Below are 27,465 nucleotides of genomic sequence, written 5' to 3'. Positions count from 1 at the left end.
AGTGCAGTGACTACCTACCGGTATCGTACCGTACCATACCCAAGAGCTCTGTGAATATAATAGCATTGAAGATTTTGCGTGGGAGGATGAAAACTGGGTTTAACCAGGAGTGTACTGTATCGAGCTGCGAGCATTTCGTAACAAGTAGATTGTCTAGTGGGTAACTAGGTAAGTTAACTAGGCACGTAGTGTATACATCCATGTCTAACCCTGCGCTAACCGCTGTGGGATGGCGTGCCTAATTCAGCCATTCCGAACCTCTGAGGAGCCAGAGTGGACCCAAAAAGCTTCATTTGAGAACATTCTCCAAAACATCAGCTACATACAAACAACAAAATGGCTACCTCCACTCCACCAGAGGATCTCCAAGCAGTCCGTCAAAATGACTACCTCAAGTTCAAACGCTATGCCGCCTGGACCTTCCTCATCGCTCCCCCCATTCTCATCGCTCTTCCTCCCCGCAAACTCGACTTGAATACCGCCGCTCTCTCCGCTGCCTTTGCCATGTCCGCCAACTATCTCTACAAGGACAGCAACCCGCACGGACGGGGATTGCTTGAAGATCTCGGTGTTAAATATCTCGGAGCATCGCCGGTCTCAACTCAGTCGACTTCATCCCGCGACGGGATCACGAATTTATTCAATACACTACCTACCGAAAAGGCAGAAAAAGTCCAAGCACAATTGCGCGCGGCCAAAGAGTCCTCGATCAATACACAAGAAGAATTGGAAAAATATCAGTCTACAAAGAGATTCGAGGACAGATCAATACCGGGAAAGATTTGGATGGGATCGGAGGCAGAAAATTGGAAAGAGAAAAGGCTACGTGAAGAGCAGGAGGCCTTGGATGAGGGGAAGGGGTATGGCGATCTGATTATGGATCATATTTGGGAGGTGTGGAATTGGGGAAAGCCGAATGATCAGAAGAAGAGGGATGAATTGAAAGATAAAAAGGAGGGTTCGTCATAGTCAGTATGGTTATGTGTACGATACGGAATTCTGCAAAAAAATTGTATAATAGTAATAATAATGATCATTTATGACCTAACTGTCTCTTGGACAAACAGGAAACCTGAATAATTATCGTTCAAGTCAGAATCTAAACAGGTAGCAAGTCCAGTTCGGGTCACTGGTACACAAGAAACCCCGTCAAGCAAGTGCCATGTAGGCGGGTATCATCCCCAAACACCATTTTCAAGCCATATTTCAATCACTATCCCAGCAATATCCCAAGCTACAAAGCAAAATCCTGGCTCCATCTATGAAGGGTGCCAGTACAAAATCCATAATCATCTCACATACAAGCAACCTCAACAATACATGAACGCCGGGCCTCAGGTCCACGGTAACCTCCCGATAATAGTGTCAATCTCATAGACATGATCAATCAAATCTTCCCCTGCAGGCCTTGGCCCTGCCCACCATTCAAAAATGCCTATAGGGCAATGACCATGATCCAACCCGAATGCCCTGCACCACTAAAGGCGTCCCTTCAGGGTGTATATATAAGAATATATATTAAAAAAATGAAGATTTGTAGTGGATGGCACGATCACGAGCGTGCTATTCTCATCCTTGGTATAGATAAGAAGTGAAATGGAATCACGAGTCCATGTTCACTTGAAAAGTTGGAGATTTCCTATCTCATTGCTGAGGGCGATGAGGAGCATATTCTCATTTGCTATATATTCGATAGAGCCGCCCATGTTGAGAGACGGGGCTTCTCCCATGACGACGTCTCCGCAGTTGTCGACTGGGGTCAATTCACCATTCATGTGAACGTATTTGATGGGTGAACTCCAACTGGGGTCGGGTGCGGGTGTCGAGGCAACTTGCAAGGCAGCATGCCGTTGAGTTTCAGCAATCTCATTCGGCTCTGTTTGACCGTGGAAAACCCGACTATTGAGCTGGGCTAGCATCTGTGGATGGGCATGGACAGTCATGGGGGACATGTCCAACTTGATGATTTGCCCGTTTTGGACATTGCGATTGCGGTTGCGGTTTCGGTTGCGGTTGCGATTTCGACGTTGGCCTCTGCCGCCTTGGCTAGAGTTTGGTCCTTGGAAAGAGACTGATCTTTGGTGACGTGGAGGGTTGATAGGAGCCGGCGATAGAGCTGCAGTTTCCATGCCACTCATGACGATGTTTCCGTCAATGTCTCGAAGTGGCTGTCTTTGGTATGGATGAGAACGACGACCTCGTCGATGAAAATTGTGGGTGTTGCCTCTGTGGCGGTAGTTGTTGGGACGTTGTTGAACGTGAGCCATTGGATCAAGAAATTGAAACGATTGTTTGCGAAATGGACTTTGGTTTGAATTGGTTTGGTTCAAATTGGATTCAATCGGACGAGGACAGAAATTGGTTCAGAGAAAAAAGGGTTAAATTGAAGAGATCTGAGACCGGGGGCCCTCCGGATAACAGATGCTTGCAAATGTAGATTGATTGATTGAGTTGCAAGTGTCCCGCCGATGAAGCAATTATTTTGGTTGGGATCGATTGTATGGTTGATGGGATTGAGATTTGATCCGGAAGTCGACTCGGGAGTCTGAAGGGCAGCCCGGCAGTCGAATGTGATTGAGAGTCTGAAGGGCGTCTCACAAAAAATGAGGTTGTCAAGTTGGGACTTGTGCGTACGAAGTCACGAGTTTGAGCTTTTGAAGGTGCAAGCTGGAAACAAAAACTTATTGGTTGAGGCTCAGTGCTTGTGTAGCAATTGTTGCTGTTGGAAGGTATAGTCGTCGCGAGTACCTTGGCACGATGCGTTGGCGTCAAGATCCCAGATATCAAGAAAACAATTAACCATTTATCCTCTCAGCTTTTTTTTTGGGCGTTTTTGAGGTTTTGAACAGAACACGCATAAAACCCGGTTTATCTTGAGCTTTTACCAACCACGGGGCCTCTATCAATCTGTTTCAACGTTCCGTGAAGTCAATTCAAGTGCGATACAGTCACAGTGAGCCTGAAGAAGAGAAAAATAAGGAGAGGAAGCGGACAGGCAAGAAGGCTAGATTTATAGACAGCCTTGCATGTCAATCCTTGGTTCAGTCTCGACGAGGCGCCTGTTGCCTGTCTGAAGAAATGTGCTGGAATTGGTCATAAGATCATATTCAAGAGGCCCTTCCGCAATTCGATTCCATGAGATACACAGCAATTTCAGGCAGTCTTCAAATTGGGTTCGCCAGAACCATGAATTGATGGTCGACGCCTGATTGACAGAGCATAGGTAACTAATTCTGGCCTAGGTAGAATAGAGATATCAGGCCATCTGTTGCATAACGATATAGTCGATTGAGTTCTGCGGCTTGGGGTGCCGTCAATTGAGTTTGCAACCCCCAGGCATCCACACCCACCCCGATCGGGTAACTGACTGGTTGGAGACAGCGATAGGCTGCAAGCACATTAAACTCTTCAATTGACATCAATTGATTGTATTTTTGGTCAATTAGTAGTTCTGCCTGTGGTGCTGCTTGTGGGATTTGGTCTAGCCCCTCAGCTCTTGCTATCGCCGACAATTGCAATCCGGACGGCGTCGCGGGGAATGAGCAGACAGACGGACGGCCGTCCATCTACTCTCCCTCCCCACGAGTATTAAAATCCCTAGCACGCTTCGTTTTACTATTTGCGACTCCATTGTTCGACGAAGTGCTCTCGCGTTTCCTCTTCTTCTCCGGTTCGGCACTGAGTTTCTTCCGTCGTTCTTCCTTTAGTTTCAATCGCCGTTCTACTTCCTCCGAAATGTCGTCCTTCTGAAGCGCAACAGGCACAAAATCTTCCACGGCGTCATGTTCTCCCAATATTTCTCGGGTAGTTCTCAGCTTTTTCCACGATGATTGATTAGCCGTATAGTCGATGCTTGAACCTTGCCCTTCCGACAAGTCATTGTCCCACGACCGCTTTTTGCTCGTCCCTCCATCTTTTCCTAAACCGCTTTTCGCCGTTTCCACCGTCGGGTTACTGCCGTTCAGTTTGTTGGGTACGCGCCGTGCTTTGGCTTTCATTCTCGGTTTTTCACTGGTTGTATCAATTCCACGAGATAGCTAGTCACCATAGAACCTCATTAGTACATGTTTTGAGGAAAATACAATTAACATAACTTACAAGCTGGGTTTTCAGTGTCGCAAACTGGTCAGCCAACCTTTGCGCACTTTCCAGGATTTGTGAGACTTTTTGTGGCGTTAAGTCGGCTTTGAGTGATTCGATTAGCTGCAGATGGGATGATAAAGTAGAGCTATGAGTATCTAAACTCTACAGAAATATTATAAGCATTTTCTCAGTCAGATCTTAGTTATTCAGGTAGCTCCGAATCGTCTTACCTCTGATATAGACCTCTTTTCGCCAGTACTTTGGCCAGAAGGCGACTGCGTGAGATGCGTCATTGGGACCATCGTCTTTCACTACAAACCAGATAGAAATGCCTCTTCTAGTATCGGTTCGACTAGAAAATGGTAGAGATGAAGTTGAAATTAAGCAGACACAAACAGCACGCCAAGCAAAGTAGTCAGGAACGTCTTTTTGCGCCTTTCCTTTTGCGGCGGCGTGACGCAGCTGACACATCACGACTATCCCCGCATTTTGATGCTTATCGCCGGGCTATCACCAGCCCCTTCGTAGTACGTGCATTTCGAAAAGAGAGATGACATGCGCAATATACAGTATATTCATAAAGACATCGTACAGCTTCTAAAGAATTAATCAATTAATCAGTCATGCCCGTATTGTGGCTACATCAACACCAAGTCTTCAACGCCAAAAAATATACCCAGTTAAACACTATAAAAACTACCATGCGCCGAGATCATGATCAAACCTCATCAATTCCTTTTCTGCATCCTCGACGTCCTTCTTGGCCTTCATGCGCATATAGAAAATAGGACAGTCTCGCGCTGAGCAGATGACCTCGCAATGCAAACTGCCTTGGCAGCGTTGACACTGTGTCCATAAACGGCCAAACCGGACCTCGAGATCAGATGTCTTCTTCAACGTTCTGGCGTACAACTCACCTAGCCTTGGTCGGCAATTCTCGCAAACAGCTCCGGCCATTTCATCTTTTCCAACCAAAGGCTTCTTGCATCCCATACAGGTTTGCGTCTTCTTTGCAAATTTCATCAGGCCGCCCAGAGTGGGTGCGGCGACAGAAATGGATCGAGTGTGCTCGCCAGTAAGCAGTTGTGCTGCCTTCTTCTCACCCAAAATAGGTTCAAAGATACGGCCGAGGGGATTGGCCAGCTGATTGTCGAGGTAATACTTGGTGTCGATAGGAATGTTGTTTTCTAAAACATAGATGGGATCCTCGGATTTTTCGTAATTTTTCGATCCTCCAGCACCCTTAACAATAACATAGGCCACACGATCACCTAGTGTTGGCGCGGACCCAGCATCGCGCTTGCGCATACGCTCAGCGAGCTCAACATGAGCTTGTTTGGCGGTGTAGTCTGATTTCGACAACGCTTTGGTGATCACCAATTTAGACAAGTCCACTTTGTTCTGCAGAAGATCGGATATCATATTCTTGACATAACTGCACAAGCATGTTAGTAATTTTTGCTAAAACCAGAGAAATTGAACTTACTCTTGCGCGCCGTTGATATCTCGGTCGATCAAAATCTTATTCAGCACCGTCTCGATGACTGTTTGTACAAGTCGACAGTTGTCTCGTCGAACGGTTTCAATACCCTTGGTATCCATTTTATCGTACTTCTTTGTGTTGGTCCAATAAAGTCCAGCGTAACGCTTTTTGTTGATCAGCAGGTACGGAAAGTAAACCTTTTCAAACTCCAGCTTGATTGGCTTGATGAATTTCGATGACACATAATCGGCAGCCTCCTCGCCTAGTTTCATCGCTTCTTCAAGTGTTCGAACACCGAATTTAACCATCACAGAGTCAGTGTCTCCATAAATAACTTGAGCGTCATGAGAATAACCGTTCGCGATGGTGTACTTCGCTTCGACTTCAGCCTTGGTCTTTTCGATCATCTGTCGACCGTAACTAGTAGTACTACTAGCAATCTCCAGACAAGGAAGTTTGCCAACTGTCGCACCCGTCAAACCGTACACACTGTTGGCGCTGACTTTCAGTGCAAGCTGACGACCGTTCAGAACCGCCTTTTTGAAAGGGTCCTTTTCCACGGCTAATTCTTTCTTTGCCCTTTTACGTGCACCCAAAAGCTCTTCCAGAATCTGAGACAACAATCCCTTCCGAACCTTGGTAGTACAAAACATATCACCATTGGGCGTGACAATGTAATCCTCATCCTTTTTGAGGTTGAAATGCTCTACTTTGTGTTTGTTCAAAAGGGTAGTGTAACACAAGTTGTGAGCTTGGATAATAGACGGGTATAGAGACGCGAAATCGAGAGTCGCTACAGGCACGTCATAGTAACCTCGAATAGGCTCAATGACCGTAGCTCCCTCGTAATCTCCGTCATCCTGTTTGCTCAGATTCGGAATGACCAATTGTTCCGTTCGAGCTTTGCGGAAAATTTGACTGATAAACTTGACTTGCTGACCACGAGACAAGAGATAATTGAAGGGCACACCTGTGACCCTAGCCATCTCGGTGTAATTGACGAGACACATCAACTTATCCATCAATCTCTGTGGAAGGTACGCATCTTTCAAGCAATAAACAGCCAACCGTCTTCTGGAGTCTGGAGTACCGTTGAAAAGTTCTGTGATAATGGTATGGTGAACGTCTTCTTTCTGCTCCCCCAGGAATTCAGCGCAGACGGAGTTCAAGGTGTAGCTTCGAAGCTGATGGTCTCGTTGAACTAACTGAAGAAGGTCAAGTTGGATTCTGCCATTCGTATTTGTTGATTTTGTGTCACGGTTTCCCATCTGTTTGCTGGAAAAGTTCGTTTCCTTTGCTTCTGACTTTATTTGAGGCAATCTCGTCAAGTATGGAAACGATTGACACTTCAGGTGTTTTGCGCGGTCAAGTAGGTATGGAAAATCGAAGTTTGCAATGTTGTATCCAATGATGACGTCCGGATCAACTTTTTGAACAAATTGTTGCCAGGCTGCAAGCATCTTTGCTTCGTCTTTGAATTCAAAGATCTGAGTGTTGACAATCAGACTGCACGTATCCAAAACAAACACATTTCGAACAAACGGTTTTGATTCTCCGTAGCGAGTGACGACATTCGCGATTTGAATGACAGGATCTTGGTTCGGTTCTGGGAAGATTCCTTTTCGACCAGCACATTCAATATCAAAGGACAAAATCCGCAAAGGCGCCATTTTCGCCCATTCTCCATCGTGTGAATGTGCAACAAGGCTGGTGTAGGGCATAAACGCCTCAATCTGACAATTTGATTGTCGCTTCGCTTCCGGCACAAGTTCGTAGTCCCCAGCTTTGGCTTCTACCCAGGACATGCCCGAAATCTGGTCAAAAAAGGTTAGAAAGTCCGTCGTTGGCTCAAGATGCTGGGAAAGAATTTACCCCTGTGTCAATCATGAACCTCAACACGTATTGGATGTTATCAAATGTCACTACACCACCGTCATCCCCTGATGGCCAGAGTCCTTTATAGTTGTAATTCGCGATACTCTTTTCGAGACCGTTTCGTAGTCTGCTGATATGTTTCGGGTCGGTCACAGTGATCTTGATATACCATGACTTTAGATTCCCTTGGAAGCCATAGAGATTTTCTTTCTGCGCTAGATTTACTGAATGGATCATGCGCTCATGCATTCCGAACCTCTGTTCTAAGAAACTGGTATATGGCTTAACGTCCTCAGGGTGGAATCCGACCGGGGCCGCAATATAGAGATAATGGCGAAAGCCTTCAACATGGAGAAGGACAGAGTTTCCTTTCTACAGAACAGTAAGCTCAGATCATCCCAGCGGGTTTTTATATGGGACTACAAACCTCAGTGACGCCGAAAAGCTTCACCGCAGTACGACCATTTGATTCCCCCTCTTCGACATCAATCTGCTGAAAACACAAATTGTCCTTTGTATAATCAAAATCACCTAGCGGTGGACGATCCCATTGTTGATCCTTTTCTGCATTAGACTCCTTTAACCCGTTGATATCTTGAGTTAATTTCTCGAGATCCTCTTCGAATCGACTTTTCTGTTGCATTTGGCTTGACCCGAAACTCTTAGGGGCGCTGCTTCGAGGGGGCACATTCAAGCGCGTAGAAGGCTCGTCGACATCGAGTTTACGTTTCTTGGGCGTATTATTTGGTAGTAGGTTTCCGGTGGTCATCGTGGCATCGGTGAGAATGCGCTTCTGCGACTTCAGGGCGTTTTCGGCCATGGCGAATGTGCTGTAAGCCAAGAGGCAAACAAAATATAAATCGGATAATTCAGATCAATTTCAGATTCCCATGAGTGTAGCTATGGGTCCCGCAGCATACAGACAGTTAATCAGTCAGTTGTGCATTTAGTAGAATGTAGAAGGTAGAATGTTCATTTTTGGGGCTGCCGTGTCGCGCCTGTGACGTGATACCGCGATTTCCACTTTACGCGTCTCTGGTCATGTGATCCAGGCCAATTACTCTAGGGTTAGGGTTATATACAATAGACAGATCCACCAGAAGCTATTGACTTTCTGTTTTGGGTAGTTAGGGCTAAGCTCGACCTTAGGGCACCAATAGCACATCGGTTTTCCAGACCACAATACAAAGTTTTTGGCTCGCTCTATAACTATTGCACAGGCTGTTGGGGAGGATACGACTCACTTTCCAGAGTATATCATTTTCGTAGCCATCTAGGCACATTTCAAAGAGCACCTATATTGTGGAATTGTCCAAGGAGTGAACAAATCCGAGAAAAAAACATTCGCCTTAGTTTTTTCATAAACCAAGGTACATTTGATGTTTGGACTATCTTCAAAGCGCAATACTTGTTTCGAGAAGCCGTCTGATATAGCCTGTAGAATCAGTGAGGGCCGTTACAACACTTCCAGGCGGGAACATTGAAGTTTTAGCTCACCTTGTAGGATTTCTTCGGATGTTTTTTCCCTTGCAGTTGAGCATGATGATTCTATTGGCTCGTCGGAATCATATAACATGTTTGGCGTTGACATTACAGATACTTGGTGCTTGATATGTAAGGTGCTTCTTTCATCTATATCGTACTCCTCTCAAGCTGCCAACGATTTAGATACATGTTTAACTTCCAACCATCACTCATGGCGCATAGAAACCGTATTCCATTCTGAGGGTACCGCGTGCAACCTCACCACTCCAGTTGACATATACCTAGATAATCGGCCAGTAACCGAGAGGCTCGATCATATCGGCAACTTCTATCAACATTACAAGGGGCCTTGGAAAGTCACTATCGACGTTTGCTGTATGCACTGCTTAGTGTGAAAGAGACCGTTTCGTCTACCTGGATGTTGTTCAGTTGTCTATAGCCGTCAATTGGTCTTTCATGGATGTGAAAGGAGCTCGGGTTTTATCAACACATATAGGAGCACTTTCTCTTGGTGTGTGAGTCGTAGGGCGTCAAGTGTTGAGTGGATTTCACGGACTGCTTCGGTCGATGCTTTCATAGGGGAAATAACCTCTTGTTTCACGATTCCAACAGGCATGGTATCGACTGCACATGGTAAGCAAGAGTATCTTGTGGCGTGTCAGGTTTTCATTTTTATTTGCACTAGGCTATAAGATTGAGTGAGGTATAATGCAACAAAGATTAGAGTGTATATGTGCACTATTATCCTGGGACATTGAATTCTTGACAGAAAAACATTCTCGGGTGGAGGGTTTAGAGAAGGACTGGATTTATCTGAGTAGTTATCCCTTCCCATTATTACTAAGACCCCTAAATCTTGGAGGACATGCAACCCGCTTGAAGAGCGGAGGGTCGGGAATCGGAAATGTCTCTCTTCCATCGGAACTGCTGTATCCGAACCACAACCCTAGCCCTACGCAACATGGGATTTCACTGTTGTCAGATCGTAAATACTAGTTGACATATTCTAGTATGGATACACCTTAGGATAAGCCCTGGGTTCTTTGTTCCATCTTGGGAGAGAAACAGGTCCACGTACTTGTGTTCGGCTTCAAAAGAAGGAGGGAGAGCACAGGAACGTTATGAAGCGACATTCCTCTGCAGCCAACTTGTGAAAGTTGCGATGCTGAAGGCACGGGTAAAGGGATTTGAACATTACATTCCAAGCAAGTTTCTATGTAAGAGGTATGTTAAGAACATTAAGAACACTAAGGAGGCTACGGTAAGAGTAAGACGCCACCCATTTCCCTTTTCGGCCATTTCTTCGTTACCGAATTCCTTCTTGTTGGCATTGACAAAGACTCATGGCTATCTGGGTTGCCGAGCTCAGCCTGCCTGGCGCTGATCGGACAGCCAGACTATTTCATTTTCTTCTCTCAATTGTTTGATCCCTGTCTATCTTTCTATGCATCATGAATTCTTCATTTTATACAAAGTACATCGACGCGAAAGCTAGATGATGAAATTTAGGAAGAATCAACCTGCTTGTCCGATTCGAAAAAGCGGAACACCGCTATTACGTATCAATCGTTGCAGAGAGCTACGAGGTATAGACCTATAGTCAGTTTTTTCTATGGCTTGCTCCAGATTTCACGGATCCGAGTGAAGCGAAGGTTGAGCTCACACTTCGGGATTCGTCGTATGTGGTAGACGCACATGTCAATTCTTAGCAAGGCGACTGATTGAGCAAACGTGCTTATTCCGGTGGGAGTTCTCCAGATGAACATAGACAATTCGGTTCCGGCTCGATGGAAAATAATTTGCTACCCCATGTAGAATAGAGGCTTCTTATTGTTTCTGTAGTTCTATAATTCTACCTATAAAATCACCTGCAATGACCAATAATCGGCCTCGGCCCGCGGCTTCGTCTCTGACGAGTAACGATTGATGAACCACATACGTAGTTTATTTCTCTTCGGGCAGGTCATCACCCAAAATCGGCTTTCTTTCTCTTGCATCTCGCTCCGAACCTTACGCAAAGATCCCGAATAAAAAGAAAGCGACAAACATGAAGCCGGCTGGTCGCACATTTATCATCTCCGGCGGATGCTCGGGGCTTGGCCTGGCTACGGCCCGCGACCTACATCAAGCTGGAGCTTACGTTGCATTGTTGGATGTGAATGCGGACGCTGGCAGGGCTGTCATCCAACAACTTGGGGAACAAAGAGCAAGATTTTTGCAGGCTGATGTGACTGACACATCAAGCCTCGAAGCTGCAGTCAAGAGCACTATCGAATGGACACAACAAACCGGATCTGTGCTCGCTGGTGTTGTCGCAGCAGCTGGAGTTGGTTTGCCCGCAAAGGTCAGTGCCTGACTAGGAGCACTTCTTTTTTGCATCTATTTCTACTTTATACTGAAATTAATTCTTATAGATCTATGATGCAAGAACAGAGTCGCCGGTTTCGATGTCAAGTATCGACTTCGTCCTCAACATTAATATTCGAGGAACGATCGATCTCATCCGCCTCTCTGTACCGCACATGGTCAAGAACTCTCCCTTAACGGAGGACGGTGAGCGAGGAGTCATAATTATGGTTTCATCTTCCGCTGCATTTGACGGACAACCAGGCCAAGTCGCATATGCCGCCTCAAAAGGAGCCGTGGCCTCAATGACGCTACCACTAGCCAGAGATCTTGCGCGGTATGGAATCCGTGCAGTCACAATTGCACCAAGCCTATTCGACAGCGCCATGACCCGTCAGTTGTCTGACAAGGCTCGTAAGAGTTTGGAAAGAGTGATGGAGTTTCCAGTCAGAGCCGGCAATCCGGAGGAATTTTCAAGTCTGGTGATGCAAAGTGTGACGAATTCGATGTTAAATGGTACTGTGCTTCGACTCGACGGTGCCATGAGAATGCCTAGTAAAATGTAAATCAGTTGAATTCAATATCCGTCTTCTTTTATTGCTTGTTTTGCGAGAAAATGCGAAGGGCAGACAGAATTAACAAGGAGACTAGACCGACCGGAGATAACGGGAGATAGAGCAGCGCGGACAATTCAACCGCATATAGACTAGTGCCCCGCGGTTTCTCCGATGATTCTCGTAATGATCCCCGAGATCGACCATCACTTTGCGTAGTGGAATATTGAGGATCATTGTTCTCCAATACCCTGACTTGTTGGCAGACCCGTCTTGGGGCAGTATGTGTTACGATGCCTTCAATTAACAAGAGTGAATGGGATATGACCGAAAGCACAGAACTATGAGATCTCGACGAACACACACAAAGAGCAGACTAGGCTGCGTCCAATGTAAGCAACGGCGAATCAAGGTAGCGTACACATTCTGGATATGATTTTGCTATGATATTGATTTCTGGATAGTGCGATGAGCAGAGACCGGCTTGCAAAAATTGCCTCAGACACAACATCGATTGCGCCTACTCCGTCTCGCCGGTCAAGAGCCGATTATTAGCCCACAATCCAGCTACACAACCGAACGCATCCAGCGTGACCCCCGCTGAATCTACGATTATCACCACCGAAAATGATATTTCAAGTCACACAGCATCACCGTCGGTCGTGTCCACCGAGTCCGACCCGTTGTTAATATTGAATCCGCAACGCGATGGCAGTCTCCCGGCAGCCCTACATCTACGCGACTTGGAATTGATGCATCATTATTGTCTTGAAAGTTACAAGTCAATCTCTCAGGATGACGCATTTGCACAACCCTTTCAAAAAGAAGTTCCCAAAATCGCCTTGTCGCACCCGTTTCTGATGCACGGAGTTCTAGCATTGTCTGCCTTGCATTTGGCGTACTTGAACAAGGACGGTGACCGGGTTAATGAGTACGATGAGCTTGCTGCCGGACATCAGACACTGGCACTGGCTTTGTTTAGGAAGGAGTTGGACAATATCACGCCGTCGAATAGTGCAGCCCTTTTCGTGTTTTCAAGTATAGCGACCGTGCTCGCCTTTGCCTCGCCGCAAATCACAGGAATGCACTCTTTGTCACCGATCGATGAAATGCTTCAGATCAGCACTCTATGCCGGGGAATTGCTGAAATCCTCCAAACGTCGAGGGGGTGGCTGGAAAACTCCTCAGATAGTTGGGTTACGGATATGCTCTCTTCTCGAAGTCGATCGTTGAATGTGCAGCCACTGCCCGCAGACATTGAGGCAAAGCTCGCTCCTATTTATAAGCTCAATGCAGATTTAACGAGAACTGGGCTGAACATCCAAGAAGCAGTCGCGTGTGAAGAAGCGATCTCTGCGCTGTCACATTCTTTCCAGCAATTAAACTCGGGCTATCAGGACTTGACTGTTTTCAGGTGGCCCATCGTCATCAAGCCAGTTCTATTTGCGCTCATGCGAGACCATCAGCCGATGGCTCTGGTTGCGTTGGCCCATTTCTGTATACTGCTTCATAGAGTATCCGACCGCTGGTGGGTTGAAAGCTGGCCTCGATTACTACTACAATCGATCCACGACCAATTGGATGTCTCTTGGAGAGAACATATCCGATGGCCAATGGAGGCTCTTGGGCTATCGTCCTGATGGTGACTCAGCCTCAAGTTAAACCTCGCAACACGGTGACAGCTAACCTGTCGAACCAGCTGGCAAGTCATATACACGACTGAACATGTAGATGGATGGCTGGAAAAGGGCTAAGGTGGGTAGATACTAGGCAGCGAACTCTGTTTGAAGCTGCTTGACATAATCTGCTCGTCCACTATCTGCATTGGTTGGACGAGTCAAAACGTGCCATTTGGCATATAGGAAGTATACATTGTTGGGCTTGGCCGTCATAGTTTTCTCAACAATTCTCGTCTATATTTGAGCAAAGGGCATGGAATTCGGTGGAATATGAGACGGTGGTCTCTTTCGATTTCTACGGCGCCCTTGGACAGTACACCAGGATTCTCGGTGCTATTTGTGCTGAAAGACTGTAATATCAATACGTCCAGGGGAAAAAAGACCCAGGACGCTCAGTAGAATAGAAAAGTGTAGGCAGAGAGGGAAACCTGTGGTGGGTCACTGAGGGGAAAAAATGACTCAATTGGTTAATCACACACGTGACCCCATCGCCAGATCATTTGTTTCGTTTCTGAATCCCTGCAACTACAATCCATCAACAACTTATTTGCCGGTCATTCGACTGTGTGATTTTTCTCTTCTCTCTCGATTGCAAGGCATTTAGGCAGGCTTGACTGCTTAATCCCCGAGATGTCATCGTGCGCATCCAAGTAATGCTCGATGAAGCACAACATCATCAACCTTCGCAATCGCCACCAGCTGTGGAATCACTTGATTTGTCAGTCATTAGGAAACATACACTGGACTTCATCACAGTTCAAAGATACTGGCACGTTGATTTCTCATGCAACTACTTTATGTAGAAGAATAAGCACATACTGCCGTCACTAGCTCTTCCATGACACACAACAAAAGCTACACCTTTTTGGTGTCTGTACGTCAATATGTCCATGTTTCGTTCTGCAGCAGATATTTCGTCCTCGGATCCGGAGTCTAGTTCGGAAGAAAGTGACAATGAAAGTCTGCCAGAGATCCACGTCGAGGCCGAGCAAACAACGGATGCATCCGCCAATTTAGATGAATTGCTTCTAGATGATTATGACCTTCCTACACCAGGGCGTCTAGGACAGGACAACATCCTGGGAGGTGCATTGGATCTCGACGCTGATGGCCATGCATCCGTGATGACGTCTGCGTTACTTGAATTCTTCTGTCTTACTCGTGCTGCCGAATTTCTCAATTCACAGCCGGGATCTTTTGGTCGGTTCACCCGGGATTCTCCAGAGGTCAAGCAGTTAGCAAAGCAAATGTTCCGTTATAAGTCCCAGTTTCTGTCATCCCATGGAATTGTAGCCGGTGGTATTGAAGACGATGATTGGGAGAGGATCCGTCAGTATTATCGAGACAACCTGGACATGTTAGGCAACGCAGCCATTGGAGATGCGAAACTCGATAATTTATCCGGGAGACCGACCTCTCGAGAAGGGAAACATGATATTGTTCGGCCTCCATTGACTAAATCCCAGTCACTCATCTCTACCACCAAGGTCTATCAAGCCGCTATTGAGCAGGATCCTTCGAGTAACAGTCACTGGAACCTACAAAAACGCAGCCAAGGCCCTCCTATCAATCAAGGCCACTCTGAAAGTTTTCTACATCTCAACAACCTCCTACGGGCTCCTCATCTACCTGTAGGTGAGCCGGGGTCCATGGCGCTGGTTAGCACTAAGTTCGAGCCGGCAATCGACCATACATCCAGGTACGCTTCGGAGTTCTTAGAGATCAAACTGCTAGGTCGAGGCTCGTTTGGTCAAGTTTTTGAAGCGCGACACCATGTTGATGGCCAGAGCTATGCCGTGAAAAAGATACCGCTAAGCAAGTGGCGATTGGAAATGCTGCAACAAGAAGGAGTTCAACATTTGGAGCACATATTGAAAGAAATTAGAACATTGGCTCGTTTGGAACATAAAAATGTTGTTCGGTATTTCGGCGCTTGGGTGGAAGAAAAACACGTATACCCGGAAACTGCACCTTTAGATCCAGCAGAAGACATACACGTGGAGTTTGAACCACCCGAAGAAAAGTATGATCCTGTAGAAGAGGATCAAAGTTTTGGAATTGTATTCGGTTTGTCTAGCAATGACGGTGAATACGACGATGATAACAAATCCGAGTCTCGCAGCCACGGAACCAGTGCCTGGTCTAATCCTCGCCCACGTCGGGATAGTCGTTTCACCAATACATCATCACTGTCGAAGAAGAGCACAATCCCAAGCAGTGGAGACTATGACGATGAAGATGTAGAATCTATCCAACGAAATTTTAGTATCCCAAAAGCAGGAGTGCTTTCAAACGACTATACATCAACAGGCGATTTTACAGGCACAGATCTCTTCACCAACGATATGAGTGAAGACCCATCGAAATTTCAACTTACACGCCGAGACAAAACAACACAAAACCAAACTGTCGTCCTTCATATCCAGATGTCGTTGCATCCTCTAACCCTAAGTACATTCCTCAACCCTAAACATCGTTCAACTTCAGCCTGTCATTGCTTCCATCTTCTCCCGTCTTTACGAATACTACTTGGCATATTATCAGGGGTAGAGTATCTCCACTCCAAGGGAATTGTCCATCGTGATTTGAAGCCAGCCAACATATTCCTCTCGGCTTGTGAAGATGATGAAGGTGGCTGTCACTCTTGTTGCGGAGCGAATGACCAACCCATCAGAAATCAGTACCGTCCCCGTATAGGAGATTTTGGACTTGTGGCAGATATATCTCATTGCGCCGACACACCAGTTCCTAGCGGCGTAGTTGCTGTCCAGACTGGGCAAAGCCCGAGAAGACGACTTCGACACGTTGGCACGGAATTCTACTGTCCACCAAAACCAGGCTCTATTTCAGATCTAGGCTCGAGCCAATACGCAATCAACGAGAAGCTAGACGTGTTTGCGCTAGGTGTTATCTTGTTTGAGCTTCTTTACCGCCTGACTACCAAAATGGAGCGACAGTTAGTGTTGTCTGAATTGACTCGTCGCGGGTTACAGGAGGGCCTTGTCCGGGTCCCAGAAGATTTTGAGGATAAGATTGAATGCGGTCGGGTCAAACTTGCTAATGGCATTTCTGTTGCTGAGTCGCTGTCTAGTTGTATTCAGGGCATGCTGCATCCTGACTCTAACAGACGGTGGAGTTGTAAGGATGTCCGAAAGTCATTGCAGGAGATTGTTTGTATGATAGAGAATGAGCCATCGCTTCGAGATTAGATTAGAATATGGCATGATGACGATGATATGAAATAGCGGTTTTTGAATAAACTGAACGAATTTGGATAGTTAAGCAGACAGCTGCCTACATTGTTATTTATTTCTCCAAGTGTCAACCCGCGGGTGTATGTGTGAACACCCCTGAATTGTGGTTTGAGTTGGGGTCCACTGGTCGGATGACTCCAACATTGAAGCAGACAGATGTCCTTCAGATAGAAGACAAGACAGTCAGGTAGTCATTCTGTAAATACGAGTGTACCCAGTTCAATGTTCAACCTGTCACTTTCGTAATCCATCTCAACAACTTCTCTAATGGCAGATATAGCCACTGGACTCCGCGCGAGACTCAACGTGCTGCTGACAACCGTTGTCGATGATGAGACCATAGCATACAAGAGTCAATCATGAGCGTTTTCTCTGAAGAATTGAAAGGGTCCTTCTTACAGATGCTCCAAGTGACCACAATCCTGTTGAAGCGAGGATTAGGTAGGGTACATATGATTTGTGATCTATAGACTAAAATTTCTCGACCGATTTGATTGATTATTTCAATTAGTAAGAACTTGTGTATTTAACATCAAACCAATACTCTTTTCGTTTCCTAGCATGCATATTTTGTCGGCTAAAGACCAGAAAAAAAAATCAATTCAAAGCTTGGCTGCCTGCGCCTTTGCTCGAGCCTGCAAAGCCTTCGTCTCCTCCTGCAACGCTAAGCCCATCATAATTTCTTCGCTACCTCCTCCAACGACATGCACACGGACATCACGACTGATTTGCTCCACGCGAGCACCTTTACCCCCTTTATTATACCCTGCACCACCAAATATTTGTTGAGCTTCGCGCACGCTTTTTTCGAGTGCTCTTGTAGACATCACTTTGAGTAATGCGGTCATACCGCCGATATTGACCGCATTGGGACGATCTTTGGTAGTCTCGATAATGTAGACTAGCTGTTCCAGGAATGATTGAGCAGGCTCAATGAGCATGCCGCATTTGGTTATTTTGGACTGGATTGCTTGTCGAGTAATCAGGGGTGCGCCGAATGTCTCTCGCTGGACTGCGTAGTTGAAGGCATCCTGGACACAGACCCGAGCTAACCGGAGAGCTGCGCTAGCCAGCGATAGGCGTTCTGGATTGAAGTCTAAAAACGAGAGAGAACGAATGAGAAGATGTATTTGAGAAGAAGTTTTCGCGGTATCTTACTCGACATGATAATTTGGAAACCTTCGTTCTCATTTCCTATAAGATGCTCGGCTGGAACACGAACATCATCAAATTCAAGGAAGGTGGAGCCTACGCAACTGTCAGATTGAGGAGTATTTTTTTCAAAGTACAAATGTTCTTACCACTAGCATTCACACCAGAGTTGTGCATACGCTTGCGGTTCACGCCTTTCTCCTTGAGAGGTATGACCAAGACGCTGACTCCCTTTCGTCCTGGACCCCCAGTACGCACGGCAGCAGTGCAATAATCAGCCCAGATACCATTGGTAATCCACTTCTTTGCACCATTCACGATGTAATGGTTTCCTTCTCTTTTTGCCGTGGTGGTAATATTTGCGACATCCGATCCGGCTATGTGAGATCATTAGACTATGGTATAACGGACTGAAAGGGCCCACGACTCACCATCCGGCTCCGTTATTCCAAGACAGAACCTAATCTTACCACTGGCCACTCCTGGAAGCCATCTTCTCCTCTGCTCCGGTGTACCAAATCGTGCTATTGGAGGGGTTCCGATGTTGTTGCCTGCCCCCAAACCCCAAACAACACCGACAAATCCACATCGCGTCAATTCATCGGCAACAATAAGCGAGCACCAAGTATCCCACTTTTCGCGAGGTACGCCGCCAGGGAGAGCTATATTAGCAGCATCTTCGGGGCTGGTAAGGGGATGAACAATGCCGAATCCCAGCTGATGGTGGTGAAGGCGCACTTGTTCCGGAACCTGGCCTGCCTCTTCCCATTCTTGAGCGTGCGGAATGATATTTTTCTCTACATAGTCACGAACATATCTGCGCAGGTTGTAATGAGTCTCGGTGTAGTATGGATGCTTAATGTCGAGTTGCGGTAGAAGAGGCTCACTGTACGGAGCGATCACTGGATAAGAAGTTGGTGCCATTTTCTATTTCATGATATATGTAGATATTGAAGAATGATCATACAGAGACAATTGTAGGGAAAATATCATGAATTCGATGGGATAAACCTCGCTTATATGGCTTCTATCTGAGTTGTTCTTGATAGATGAGCGTTGAGGATAAGCTTGTCATCGAAGCTCCTCCGCACCGCCCGTCGCATGTTGCAAATGTACCTCGGCTGGTCAGTCCCTTCTTTCCTTTTCTGGGTAAGCTGAGCACGCCAAATTTTGCTTGAGACTAGGCTCATAGCCATCCTGTGTATTGAGCTTTAAAAAAAAAAGGAGCCAACAATAAAATCACAAGAGAGAAAGGAACAAACTGTCGGATCACTTCATGGACCTAAAATGCCAAGCCTGGAGTGTCCCGCATGGATCGCGCTTCCCCAACTCTCTCAACGCCATCCGTGAACCACATCGACATTGAGCAGCTAATGCCACTAACTCATATCGACAGTATGACTTGAATATATTCTAGTCAGCTCGCTCAAAGATACTTGCCATGGAGAGCCTGGAAGATACCTTGCGGGCTGCCAACAACAGCGCCCATACCATTGCTGGTGATGCTCCAGTAGCTCAACAACCACTGGCGCGATCGGAGGAGCTAAGCGCCGCAGTTTCTGATCCTGTACTCGACAACAGCTACCAGCTACCAGAAACCACAAGTGATCCATCGAATATTCACCCAGCGTCGTCGAACACACCGCCCGATCTCGAAGATGATGCCGTGTCTGAACCTTCCTTTCCGCAACTATCTTACAACCCTGCGCTATCTGCAGAGGAGAGACTGTCAGATGAGGTGGGGGGCGTTGATGAAGAACCAACGGCCCCTTCGTTCAATCGGTCTGGTTCGCCCGTGAATAGCACTCAAAAGAGCAAGGGATCATTCTATGAGAAAGTCGGCGAGGAAGGCATCGTGCGCATGCACAAATTCACGCTCTACGAAACGGCTACACGATACTACTTGGTTGGGATCGATCAGCTAGATACTCGCTACAGAGTCCTGAAGATTGACCGGACATCCGACTCGGATGATCTGAATCTCGTGGAGGACGACATCGTTTACAGCAAGCATGAGATGAACCAACTACTTGAAACGATCGAGGATGGCAACAAAAGCTCGGGCGGTCTGAAACTCAGGTGTAGCGCGTGGGCACTGCTTGGTTTCATCAGGTTTACTTCGGCTTACTACATGTTACTGGTTACGAAGAGAAGCTCTGTAGCTAACATTGGCGGTCATTTTATTTATCAGATTGACGGCACGGAGCTGATTCCACTCATCACAACCGCATCATCTCGTGAACTCGAAAGAAATCCTGAGGAAGCTCGTTACATAGGGATTCTGAATAACCTCGACCTATCCCGATCGTTCTACTTCAGTAATTCGTACGGTATCACGCGCACACTACAGCGAAACATCTCGCGAGAGCGTCAATCTCTTCAGGAAGATCCTGACAAGCCACCCGTATACGATCATAATTCTATGTTTGTTTGGAACCATCACTTGCTTAGTCCCGCTGTTGCCAACCTCAAATCGGCCTATGATTGGTGCCTTCCTATCATACATGGCTACGTCGACCAGTCGGTTCTCTCGGTTTATGGACGATCAGTGTATATCACTATAATTGCACGTCGATCTAGGTTTTTTGCTGGAGCACGATTTCTAAAACGCGGAGCCAACGACCTCGGTTATGTTGCGAATGATGTCGAGACCGAGCAGATCGTATCGGAAATGACGACCACTTCCTTTCATTCACCTGGACCTAAGCTTTACGCAAACCCACGTTACACCTCATACGTACAGCATCGTGGGAGTATTCCTTTATATTGGACTCAAGACAGCACTGGTGTCAGTCCAAAACCTGACATTGAACTCAACCTTGTTGATCCTTTTTACTCAGCAGCTGCATTACATTTCGATAATCTATTCGAAAGGTATGGGGCGCCGGTGTATGTTCTGAATTTGATTAAAGCGAGGGAGCGAACTCCCAGAGAATCAAAACTGCTCAAAGAGTTTACCAACGCTATCAACTATCTCAACCAATTTTTACCGGATGACAAGAAGATAATATACAAGGCCTGGGATATGAGCCGTGCTTCCAAGAGTCGTGACCAAAATGTCATAGACACCTTGGAGAGCATTGCCTCTGACGCTCTTCCTATTACTGGATTCTTCAAGAACGGGGATGACAAGGAATCGGGCCTGCAGCTGCAAGATGGTGTTGTAAGAACAAATTGCATTGACTGTTTGGATCGAACAAATGCCGCTCAATTCGTCCTCGGTAAAAAGGCACTAGGCTATCAATTACATGCCCTCGGGGTCATAGAAGGAACACAAATTGAGTATGACACTGATGCGGTCAATATGTTTACAAATATGTGGCATGACCATGGAGACACCATTGCCATTCAATATGGTGGTTCGCATTTGGTCAATACCATGGCGACGTACCGCAAAACAAATCAATGGACGAGTCAATCTCGCGATATGGTTGAGAGTTTCAAGAGATACTACAACAACTCTTTCCTAGATGCCCAACGGCAAGAGGCATACAATCTCTTTCTTGGAAATTATATCTTTAGTCAAGGCCAACCTATGCTGTGGGACTTGACTACGGATTACTATCTTCATCATGTAGATCCACGTACGTGGTCCAAATTGAGACGCCCGAATTATATCACTTGGTACACCCCAGAATATCTTGAAAGAGGCAATGAAGACAGCAAATGCCCCCCTCCTATCGCTCCCAAAGACAATCCTCTGTCAAATTACGATGACTATTGGGTAGAATACTACCGCCCAACCTCAGTGACGTCGTTTGGGAAGATATATCCGTTAAGACTCAACTCGACGATGAAATATCTTCCCTTCCGGTCTACTCAAGGTGGTCGTTATGATTTGAGCCCATTTGTAGTCAGGCTTTCTCCGCACGAACCGGCAAGTCGGGAGCGGGCAGCTACTCAACAACGGCCAACATCATCACATCAGAAAAAGGGAGTGACCATCCAGGAGCCCGAGGTTTTGAGCGATCAGTCCAGTGGAACTTTCCATGGCGCGAATGTTATGGGACACATCCATACTTGGCAACATCAACCACCATCTGCAGTGAAGATCCCTCCTTCAACGGGCATTATGAAAGGTGTTACAACTAAGACGTCTCCTGATCAGAGTTCAGGCTTCCCATCACTCGAATCTTCTACAAAAGCGAGCAATAATGGGGCAGACGGTAGTCCAAGTAAAGCGCAAATCACCCAGTGGACCCTCGGCCAGCTGGTGTCAGATTCTTTGAGTCCATCTGTCACCTCAGCTGAAGCGGAAGAATATGAAAGATACATCAACCATCCACTCAAAGTACCGCTGGTTGTAACATCAGACGATGATATCGAAACAGTTCTGACGTTGCGAGAACAAGGCGCCAATCTTGAGTTCTTAGAATATGTCAATAAAGCTAATGGTATTAATTCTGGCGGAATGCGAGACACATTTGTTGCCGAAGAAGATCTCAATGATTACACTGAGTTTCTGAGCGTGAATGAGGAAGGATTGACAGTGGTAGCTGAGGACTATGATAAGAAAAGATACAAGAGGTACAGACAGTGGCTGAAGGGGAAGAGTCTATTCAAACAGAGGGTAGATCCGTGATCGAGCATTTGCCCTTTCACCTCCGGTTAATCACGACTTGACGACCATAGAATATGATTAATGATACCCCGTTGTTTTAGCATGACATCAAAATGAAATAAATTCAGACTCGGTGCGGACCTGTAGCAATCAGGAGTGATTCATTTGAAGAAGTAACTATCATCCAAGTCTACATCATCTATCTGGAGCAGCCCCTTCAACTGCTCGTCTACTTCAACAAGAGCCTTAACATCGTCGTCTATATTGACATCCTTATCATCCACCAGCCCGACTAAGTCTGAACCCTCTTCGCTTCCAATCCTTGTAGAAGTTGCCCCCCTCACACTTAGCTTCAATAGATATACGGCCCCTTGCAGCTTTGGTAAAACATTACGCAACTGCAATTTCTGTTCCGAGTCCTTCGTGCTAGACTCATCTCGAGTGACGTTGATCCAGCATTGACACATAGCAGCTAAAAGATCACCCCTATACCGCCATATACGTGGATGCCCATTCAAGATGACAGCTTGCGTGGTTGCAATACCAGCAAGAAGTAAGGGCATATATGCCGTGCCGAACGGGTTTGACAATGTACTATAAACAACCGGCACGATTTCTTGTAAGTACTTTGTTGTATGGATCCCGAGTTCCTGGATGAGTTTTGCCAACTGGTGGAGGAGGAATGTAGATAGCCTTGGGTATGGGAAAGATGCGAGAGATGAGATCTCCTCATTTGCGGAGGCAGGGGAGTATGAGCTGACGTGGTGGAAGGATGATATGACGTTGTCACGAAGGAGGGTTATGAGACGGGTGATGTATAATGTCCTGTCATCCTGCTTGGTAGCGAGCTGGCTAAGTTTTGTGTCTCGATCAGTATGACAGCGAGCTTTCAATGTTAGCAGGAGAGCTGGGTAGGCTACGCCAAGAAGCTGCAGTGACTCGTCTTCAGGGGTTATTGTCGGGAGGGAGAGGAGACATGACGTGAGCGCGTCATCAAAGACCGAGGAAAGGTTTGTGCGTCTTAGAAGATCAGAGTCACTTTCTCGAATTGGTGTGAGAAACTTTATTAAGAGGTTGCAGCCGCGGTATTTGAAAGATGAGCTCTCGTCGTCAATAAGGGACAATATTGGCGGAACATAAAAGTGAAACTGGTTCTCTAGGCGGTTGATATCCGAGGACTATATTGACATTAGCCAAGACTTCGCAAAGTATGTTCCACGTTCAACTTACAGTATATTGTGCAAGAATCCACTCCAGAACAGTCGTCGTATAAACATCCTTGTGCTTCCAAGGCTTGGCCTCGGGATCAAAAAGACTCTCATCAAATCTCGGTTGAGGTAGTGGGTGAAGATTTTTACGACCACTGGCTGTGATAGATGGGTTTTTGGTCTTGGCGAAAATTGGTCTTATCTTGGATTCACAGACACGTTCTAGGATAGCCCAGCATTTGAGTTGTCTTTCCGGCTCCATGTATGACTGGAGAACTGTGACGGCATCCTGGAGACTTGTATCCGTCGTCCAGGGGTCGTGTGGAGAAGTAAAACTCAAGAGAGTTAAGAATATTTCATCTGGGTTCGTGACTTCTAGTATTGGCACTATGTCATTAAGTCGTCTGATGCATGATATGGCAAGTGTATATGTGGTTTGCTGGGCTTTGAGCGTAGCAGACAACCCAGACTCTTTATCTTCTGCAATCATATTAGACCTCGTAAAAGCCTCTCTGGGGCTTCATATCTTACTATTTGCTGAATAATTTGCCTCTAAGGACGCAGCGAATTTGGATGATGGCAAAGATAACCGGGCCAGCCAGGCATATATTTCCCCAGCAGATTTCTTGTCTTCTTCTGTCAATGGTGTCTCTCGAGGATGATTTCTCAAAACATGTCCAGTTGCTAGTATGTTTTCATTTACCTAGTACAACAAATTAGCCTGGTTAAATATTCGAACATGCGAGGTCTAGGACGACATACTGCATCTTGGGCAAGGTGTGCAGACACGTCCATCCACAACGCATACAGACTAATCAGTTCAGATGTATGATCCGCATTTTCGTCCAGCATAACAGGTTCTTTTAGATCTCCAGCTTGAATCGATTGCCTTACGGCAAGACGGATATTCTCCATGGGGGCAAGCTGCCCTGCAACAGGACCTGAGACTATTTAATCGGAGGTAGGTAGGAGCATGAAAGTGACGGGTTGTATTCGACGTAAAGGTGATTTAGACCTTAGGTGTGCCTCTAAATCAAAAATGATCGAGCACTTGAACCATAGGCGGTTGACATGTTAAGGCGATAGACTGAAATTATATCAAAATCCCCATCCCATTCGCTCAGTGGATGACGTTCTGTAATGCAGCGTTACTTGTTTGGGACTAGCGCTTGGATAATTAATTGTCTGATTGGCCAAACCAATTTACAACAGAGTATGTAACTATACATTCATCGACAATATCCATAGCAATCTTCGGAAGACAAAATATATTTAGAATCAATATGGAACAAAAGGGGGTACTGTAGTGCTCTACTGCCTTGTTCAATGCTGCAAGGGTATCTCTCTATATCATATGCCCAACTCCGCCCTACGACTTTTTAACACCTCCAACGCCTGATCCTTGTCGGTATTGTGAGGATGAAGGAGCTGCCAACGGATCAGCATCTCTAGAGCAGAAGCAAGCCATCTTCCGTTGGGAAGTTCAAATGCAGCGGAAACCTCCTTGCCATTCGCAATCGGTCTCAGTTCTGTCACTTCAAGAAGGTCTTCTTTCTCTAAGTATGAGAGGAAGGCATCGAATTCTTGGAAAACTAGCGCAAGGTCAGTGGTGTGGTTTGTCTTGTAAGCAATATATTGGCGTACCTTTACGCGATTCGACACCCGCCGCAATCTCTTGCAACAAGGCCATCAAGACAATCAGTCTCCAATCTTTCTTCCAGGACCTGACTTGGAGTCCAACATGTTGTCTAACCTCAGCAGCTGTCCCAGGGATGCTGTTGAGAATCACCGATGATTTCAAAGCGCTGACCTCCTTGAAAAGTTCCGCTGCGTCTTTCAGGGCATTGACTATTTTGTTTTCCATGCGAAGATTGTCCCTTGCGACTTCCGCTGCCCTTGGTATAATAGGGGGTTTCTCTTTTTTCGGACCCGGTTTACGTGCAGGAACAGCGACCCACGGGACAAACGCAGCCATAACCCAAGCATAGAATTCCTCCTCATCTCGAACAAGAATTTTTTTAATGTGCTTGATCTGTTGAAGCTCGTCTGTTTTGCGTATGCGGTTGAGTATTCGATCTAGAGCATCATAAGCAAGAGACCAGGAAGTCGTTGACGCCTCGACATCATCATGTTGGTTTGCAAAAATAGTAGTGTAAAGTCCAAGGTCATCTATGTACTTCAACCCAATTCTAGGATCCGGCCCTGGGTAGGAAAAGTCAATACTAGAACGGCGAAGCTCCTTCTTTATTTTTCCAGAAACCTACCTCGGAGGGTTTTTTCCATCTCGATTCCCACACGTTCCTTGCTAATTTTCAGTTTAAAGGCCTTTTTTATGTCTTCATCCTGCATAGCTTCCTGGGTCTTCTCGTCGATGTGATAGCCCAGCCGACTCGCAAATCGGATCAGCCGAAGTACTCGTAGAGGGTCATCCTTGAATGTCTGATATGGTTCAAGTGGAGTCCTGATCAGCTTCCTTTCCATATCATCCAATCCCAGTCCGGTAAAATCCTCTAGCATCGACGTGTTCAAGTTGAAAAACAATGCATTGACGGTGGCGTCTCGACGCAGAGCATCTTCTTCGGCTGTACCAAACTCCACCTGCGGATTCCGACTAAGCTCGGTGTACGTTTCTTTCCGCAGATTGACGAGGTCGATATCTAGACCAAACAACCTCGTAGTCACAGTCTCTAGATGCTTGGACTTTTCCGGATTCGCTTTGATTGTATGGACTTTCAACATCTCATCGGTGAATGCAAATTCCTTGTTGTTCATATATTTTTTCAAGTTATCAGATTCCTCTAGATATTCCTGAAGGTATGTTCCAAACCTCAACCCGGTCATTGTGCTGATTGCGACGTCGATATCGTGACTCGAAACACCCAGCAGCTTATCCCGTACCCAACCACCAGTGAACCGCAATACCATTTCTTCTTGCGCTGTACGACCAACAGATTGCTCCCTCTTCTCTATATATTCTTTCAAATCCAGCAACAGTCTCTGTATGGTTTTCTCAAGCGGTGTAAGCTCGATTGTTGGCAAGGACCGCCGTCTCATTTTCGTTCCTTCCATCTTGCCTTGCCGAGTCTGTGTTAGCTTGATCCGTCGAAAACTGATTCCACCATCCGAGTCTGGATTTTTCCTTTTGTGTGTTGGCATGTAAAGAATTTGCGGTGGGCCTGTCAAAGAGGAAGACTTGCGATCGAAAGGTTTGCCATATGCGGCCAATCTCGAGGTGCAAGTCAATGGCAAGCTGTAATAGTCGATCTTGACGAGGGAATAAATCCTAGGATTCCATGGGCGCAGACGAACGTTCGGCATCAAGGGTCAAGCAAGCATCGCGGGGGGTCGATTCCGGACGTGGTTCGCTCAAACGAGTCACAAAAAAGTTGTCGTTCTCCGGGACTGGCGTGACTCACTCGTCTTTCCCGTGTTCTCGTCCGAGGTGGTCCTCTGTACGAGATCACTGATTATTGTAGCTGTCGTCTCTCGAAAAGCCGAGGCCACCGTAGGTGCTGGTATCGAATAAATCAAGCTGCTAATAGAGAAAGAGATGTCAAGATTGAGCCTGAAGCCAGTATTAAAGACGTCAGTGACGGGCTAGGCGGAGGATATCGAGTCTGGCATGCGCTATGAAAGGCGACTGCAGTGATTCTGTAATAGAAAAATTGCACTTGGGGAAAGAGTTACGGATTGGGCTATGACAGTCGGGGGGAAATGTGAGAAAGTTATTGTACGTAGGAGTTTTTGGTCTTGAAATTCGGTCGGCAAAATTATTATTACCGGTA

The 27,465-nt window shown here is 46.3% G+C and overlaps 10 protein-coding genes across 10 annotated transcripts; 4 read left to right on the top strand and 6 right to left on the bottom strand.

Annotated features, from left to right (window-relative positions):
- Positions 1-336: 336 nt before the first annotated feature.
- On the top strand, positions 337-969 carry EYB26_002321 (uncharacterized protein; the record flags this gene model as incomplete). Its single annotated transcript, XM_054261626.1, has 1 exon — positions 337-969. One exon carries the CDS (start codon positions 337-339, stop codon positions 967-969), a length of 633 nt encoding a protein of 210 aa, XP_054117601.1.
- A 647-nt stretch (positions 970-1,616) lies between these two features.
- On the bottom strand, positions 1,617-2,267 carry EYB26_002320 (uncharacterized protein; the record flags this gene model as incomplete). Its single annotated transcript, XM_054261625.1, has 1 exon — positions 1,617-2,267. One exon carries the CDS (start codon positions 2,265-2,267, stop codon positions 1,617-1,619), a length of 651 nt encoding a protein of 216 aa, XP_054117600.1.
- Positions 2,268-3,566: 1,299 nt separating this feature from the next.
- EYB26_002319 (uncharacterized protein) lies at positions 3,567-4,376 on the bottom strand (the record flags this gene model as incomplete). The annotated part of the gene is made up of 3 exons (XM_054261624.1): positions 3,567-4,037; positions 4,099-4,245; positions 4,314-4,376. The coding sequence occupies 3 exons, from the start codon at positions 4,374-4,376 to the stop codon at positions 3,567-3,569; spliced, it is 681 nt and encodes a 226-aa protein (XP_054117599.1).
- Positions 4,377-4,779: 403 nt separating this feature from the next.
- On the bottom strand, positions 4,780-8,261 carry EYB26_002318 (uncharacterized protein; the record flags this gene model as incomplete). The annotated part of the gene is made up of 4 exons (XM_054261623.1): positions 4,780-5,518; positions 5,570-7,380; positions 7,439-7,813; positions 7,869-8,261. The coding sequence occupies 4 exons, from the start codon at positions 8,259-8,261 to the stop codon at positions 4,780-4,782; spliced, it is 3,318 nt and encodes a 1,105-aa protein (XP_054117598.1).
- A 2,712-nt stretch (positions 8,262-10,973) lies between these two features.
- On the top strand, positions 10,974-13,466 carry EYB26_002317 (uncharacterized protein; the record flags this gene model as incomplete). Its single annotated transcript, XM_054261622.1, has 5 exons — positions 10,974-11,270; positions 11,341-11,834; positions 12,093-12,107; positions 12,166-12,238; positions 12,291-13,466. 5 exons carry the CDS (start codon positions 10,974-10,976, stop codon positions 13,464-13,466), a joined length of 2,055 nt encoding a protein of 684 aa, XP_054117597.1.
- A 923-nt stretch (positions 13,467-14,389) lies between these two features.
- On the top strand, positions 14,390-16,714 carry EYB26_002316 (uncharacterized protein; the record flags this gene model as incomplete). The annotated part of the gene is made up of 1 exon (XM_054261621.1): positions 14,390-16,714. The coding sequence occupies one exon, from the start codon at positions 14,390-14,392 to the stop codon at positions 16,712-16,714; it is 2,325 nt and encodes a 774-aa protein (XP_054117596.1).
- A 647-nt stretch (positions 16,715-17,361) lies between these two features.
- On the bottom strand, positions 17,362-18,835 carry EYB26_002315 (uncharacterized protein; the record flags this gene model as incomplete). Its single annotated transcript, XM_054261620.1, has 4 exons — positions 17,362-17,855; positions 17,918-18,007; positions 18,061-18,288; positions 18,343-18,835. The coding sequence occupies 4 exons, from the start codon at positions 18,833-18,835 to the stop codon at positions 17,362-17,364; spliced, it is 1,305 nt and encodes a 434-aa protein (XP_054117595.1).
- Positions 18,836-19,352: 517 nt separating this feature from the next.
- Positions 19,353-22,493, top strand: EYB26_002314 (uncharacterized protein; the record flags this gene model as incomplete). Its single annotated transcript, XM_054261619.1, has 1 exon — positions 19,353-22,493. One exon carries the CDS (start codon positions 19,353-19,355, stop codon positions 22,491-22,493), a length of 3,141 nt encoding a protein of 1,046 aa, XP_054117594.1.
- Positions 22,494-22,633: 140 nt separating this feature from the next.
- On the bottom strand, positions 22,634-24,595 carry EYB26_002313 (uncharacterized protein; the record flags this gene model as incomplete). Its single annotated transcript, XM_054261618.1, has 4 exons — positions 22,634-23,650; positions 23,703-24,160; positions 24,212-24,383; positions 24,443-24,595. 4 exons carry the CDS (start codon positions 24,593-24,595, stop codon positions 22,634-22,636), a joined length of 1,800 nt encoding a protein of 599 aa, XP_054117593.1.
- Positions 24,596-25,030: 435 nt separating this feature from the next.
- On the bottom strand, positions 25,031-26,734 carry EYB26_002312 (uncharacterized protein; the record flags this gene model as incomplete). Its single annotated transcript, XM_054261617.1, has 3 exons — positions 25,031-25,272; positions 25,325-25,882; positions 25,945-26,734. 3 exons carry the CDS (start codon positions 26,732-26,734, stop codon positions 25,031-25,033), a joined length of 1,590 nt encoding a protein of 529 aa, XP_054117592.1.
- Between the last annotated feature and the right edge of the window lie 731 nt (positions 26,735-27,465).

Source organism: Talaromyces marneffei, chromosome 1, assembly GCF_009556855.1.
Source record: "Talaromyces marneffei chromosome 1, complete sequence".
NCBI classification, from domain to species: Eukaryota; Fungi; Ascomycota; class Eurotiomycetes; order Eurotiales; family Trichocomaceae; genus Talaromyces; species Talaromyces marneffei.
Note: the sequence above shows the minus strand (reverse complement) of the source record. Positions and strands in the feature narration are given on the sequence as shown.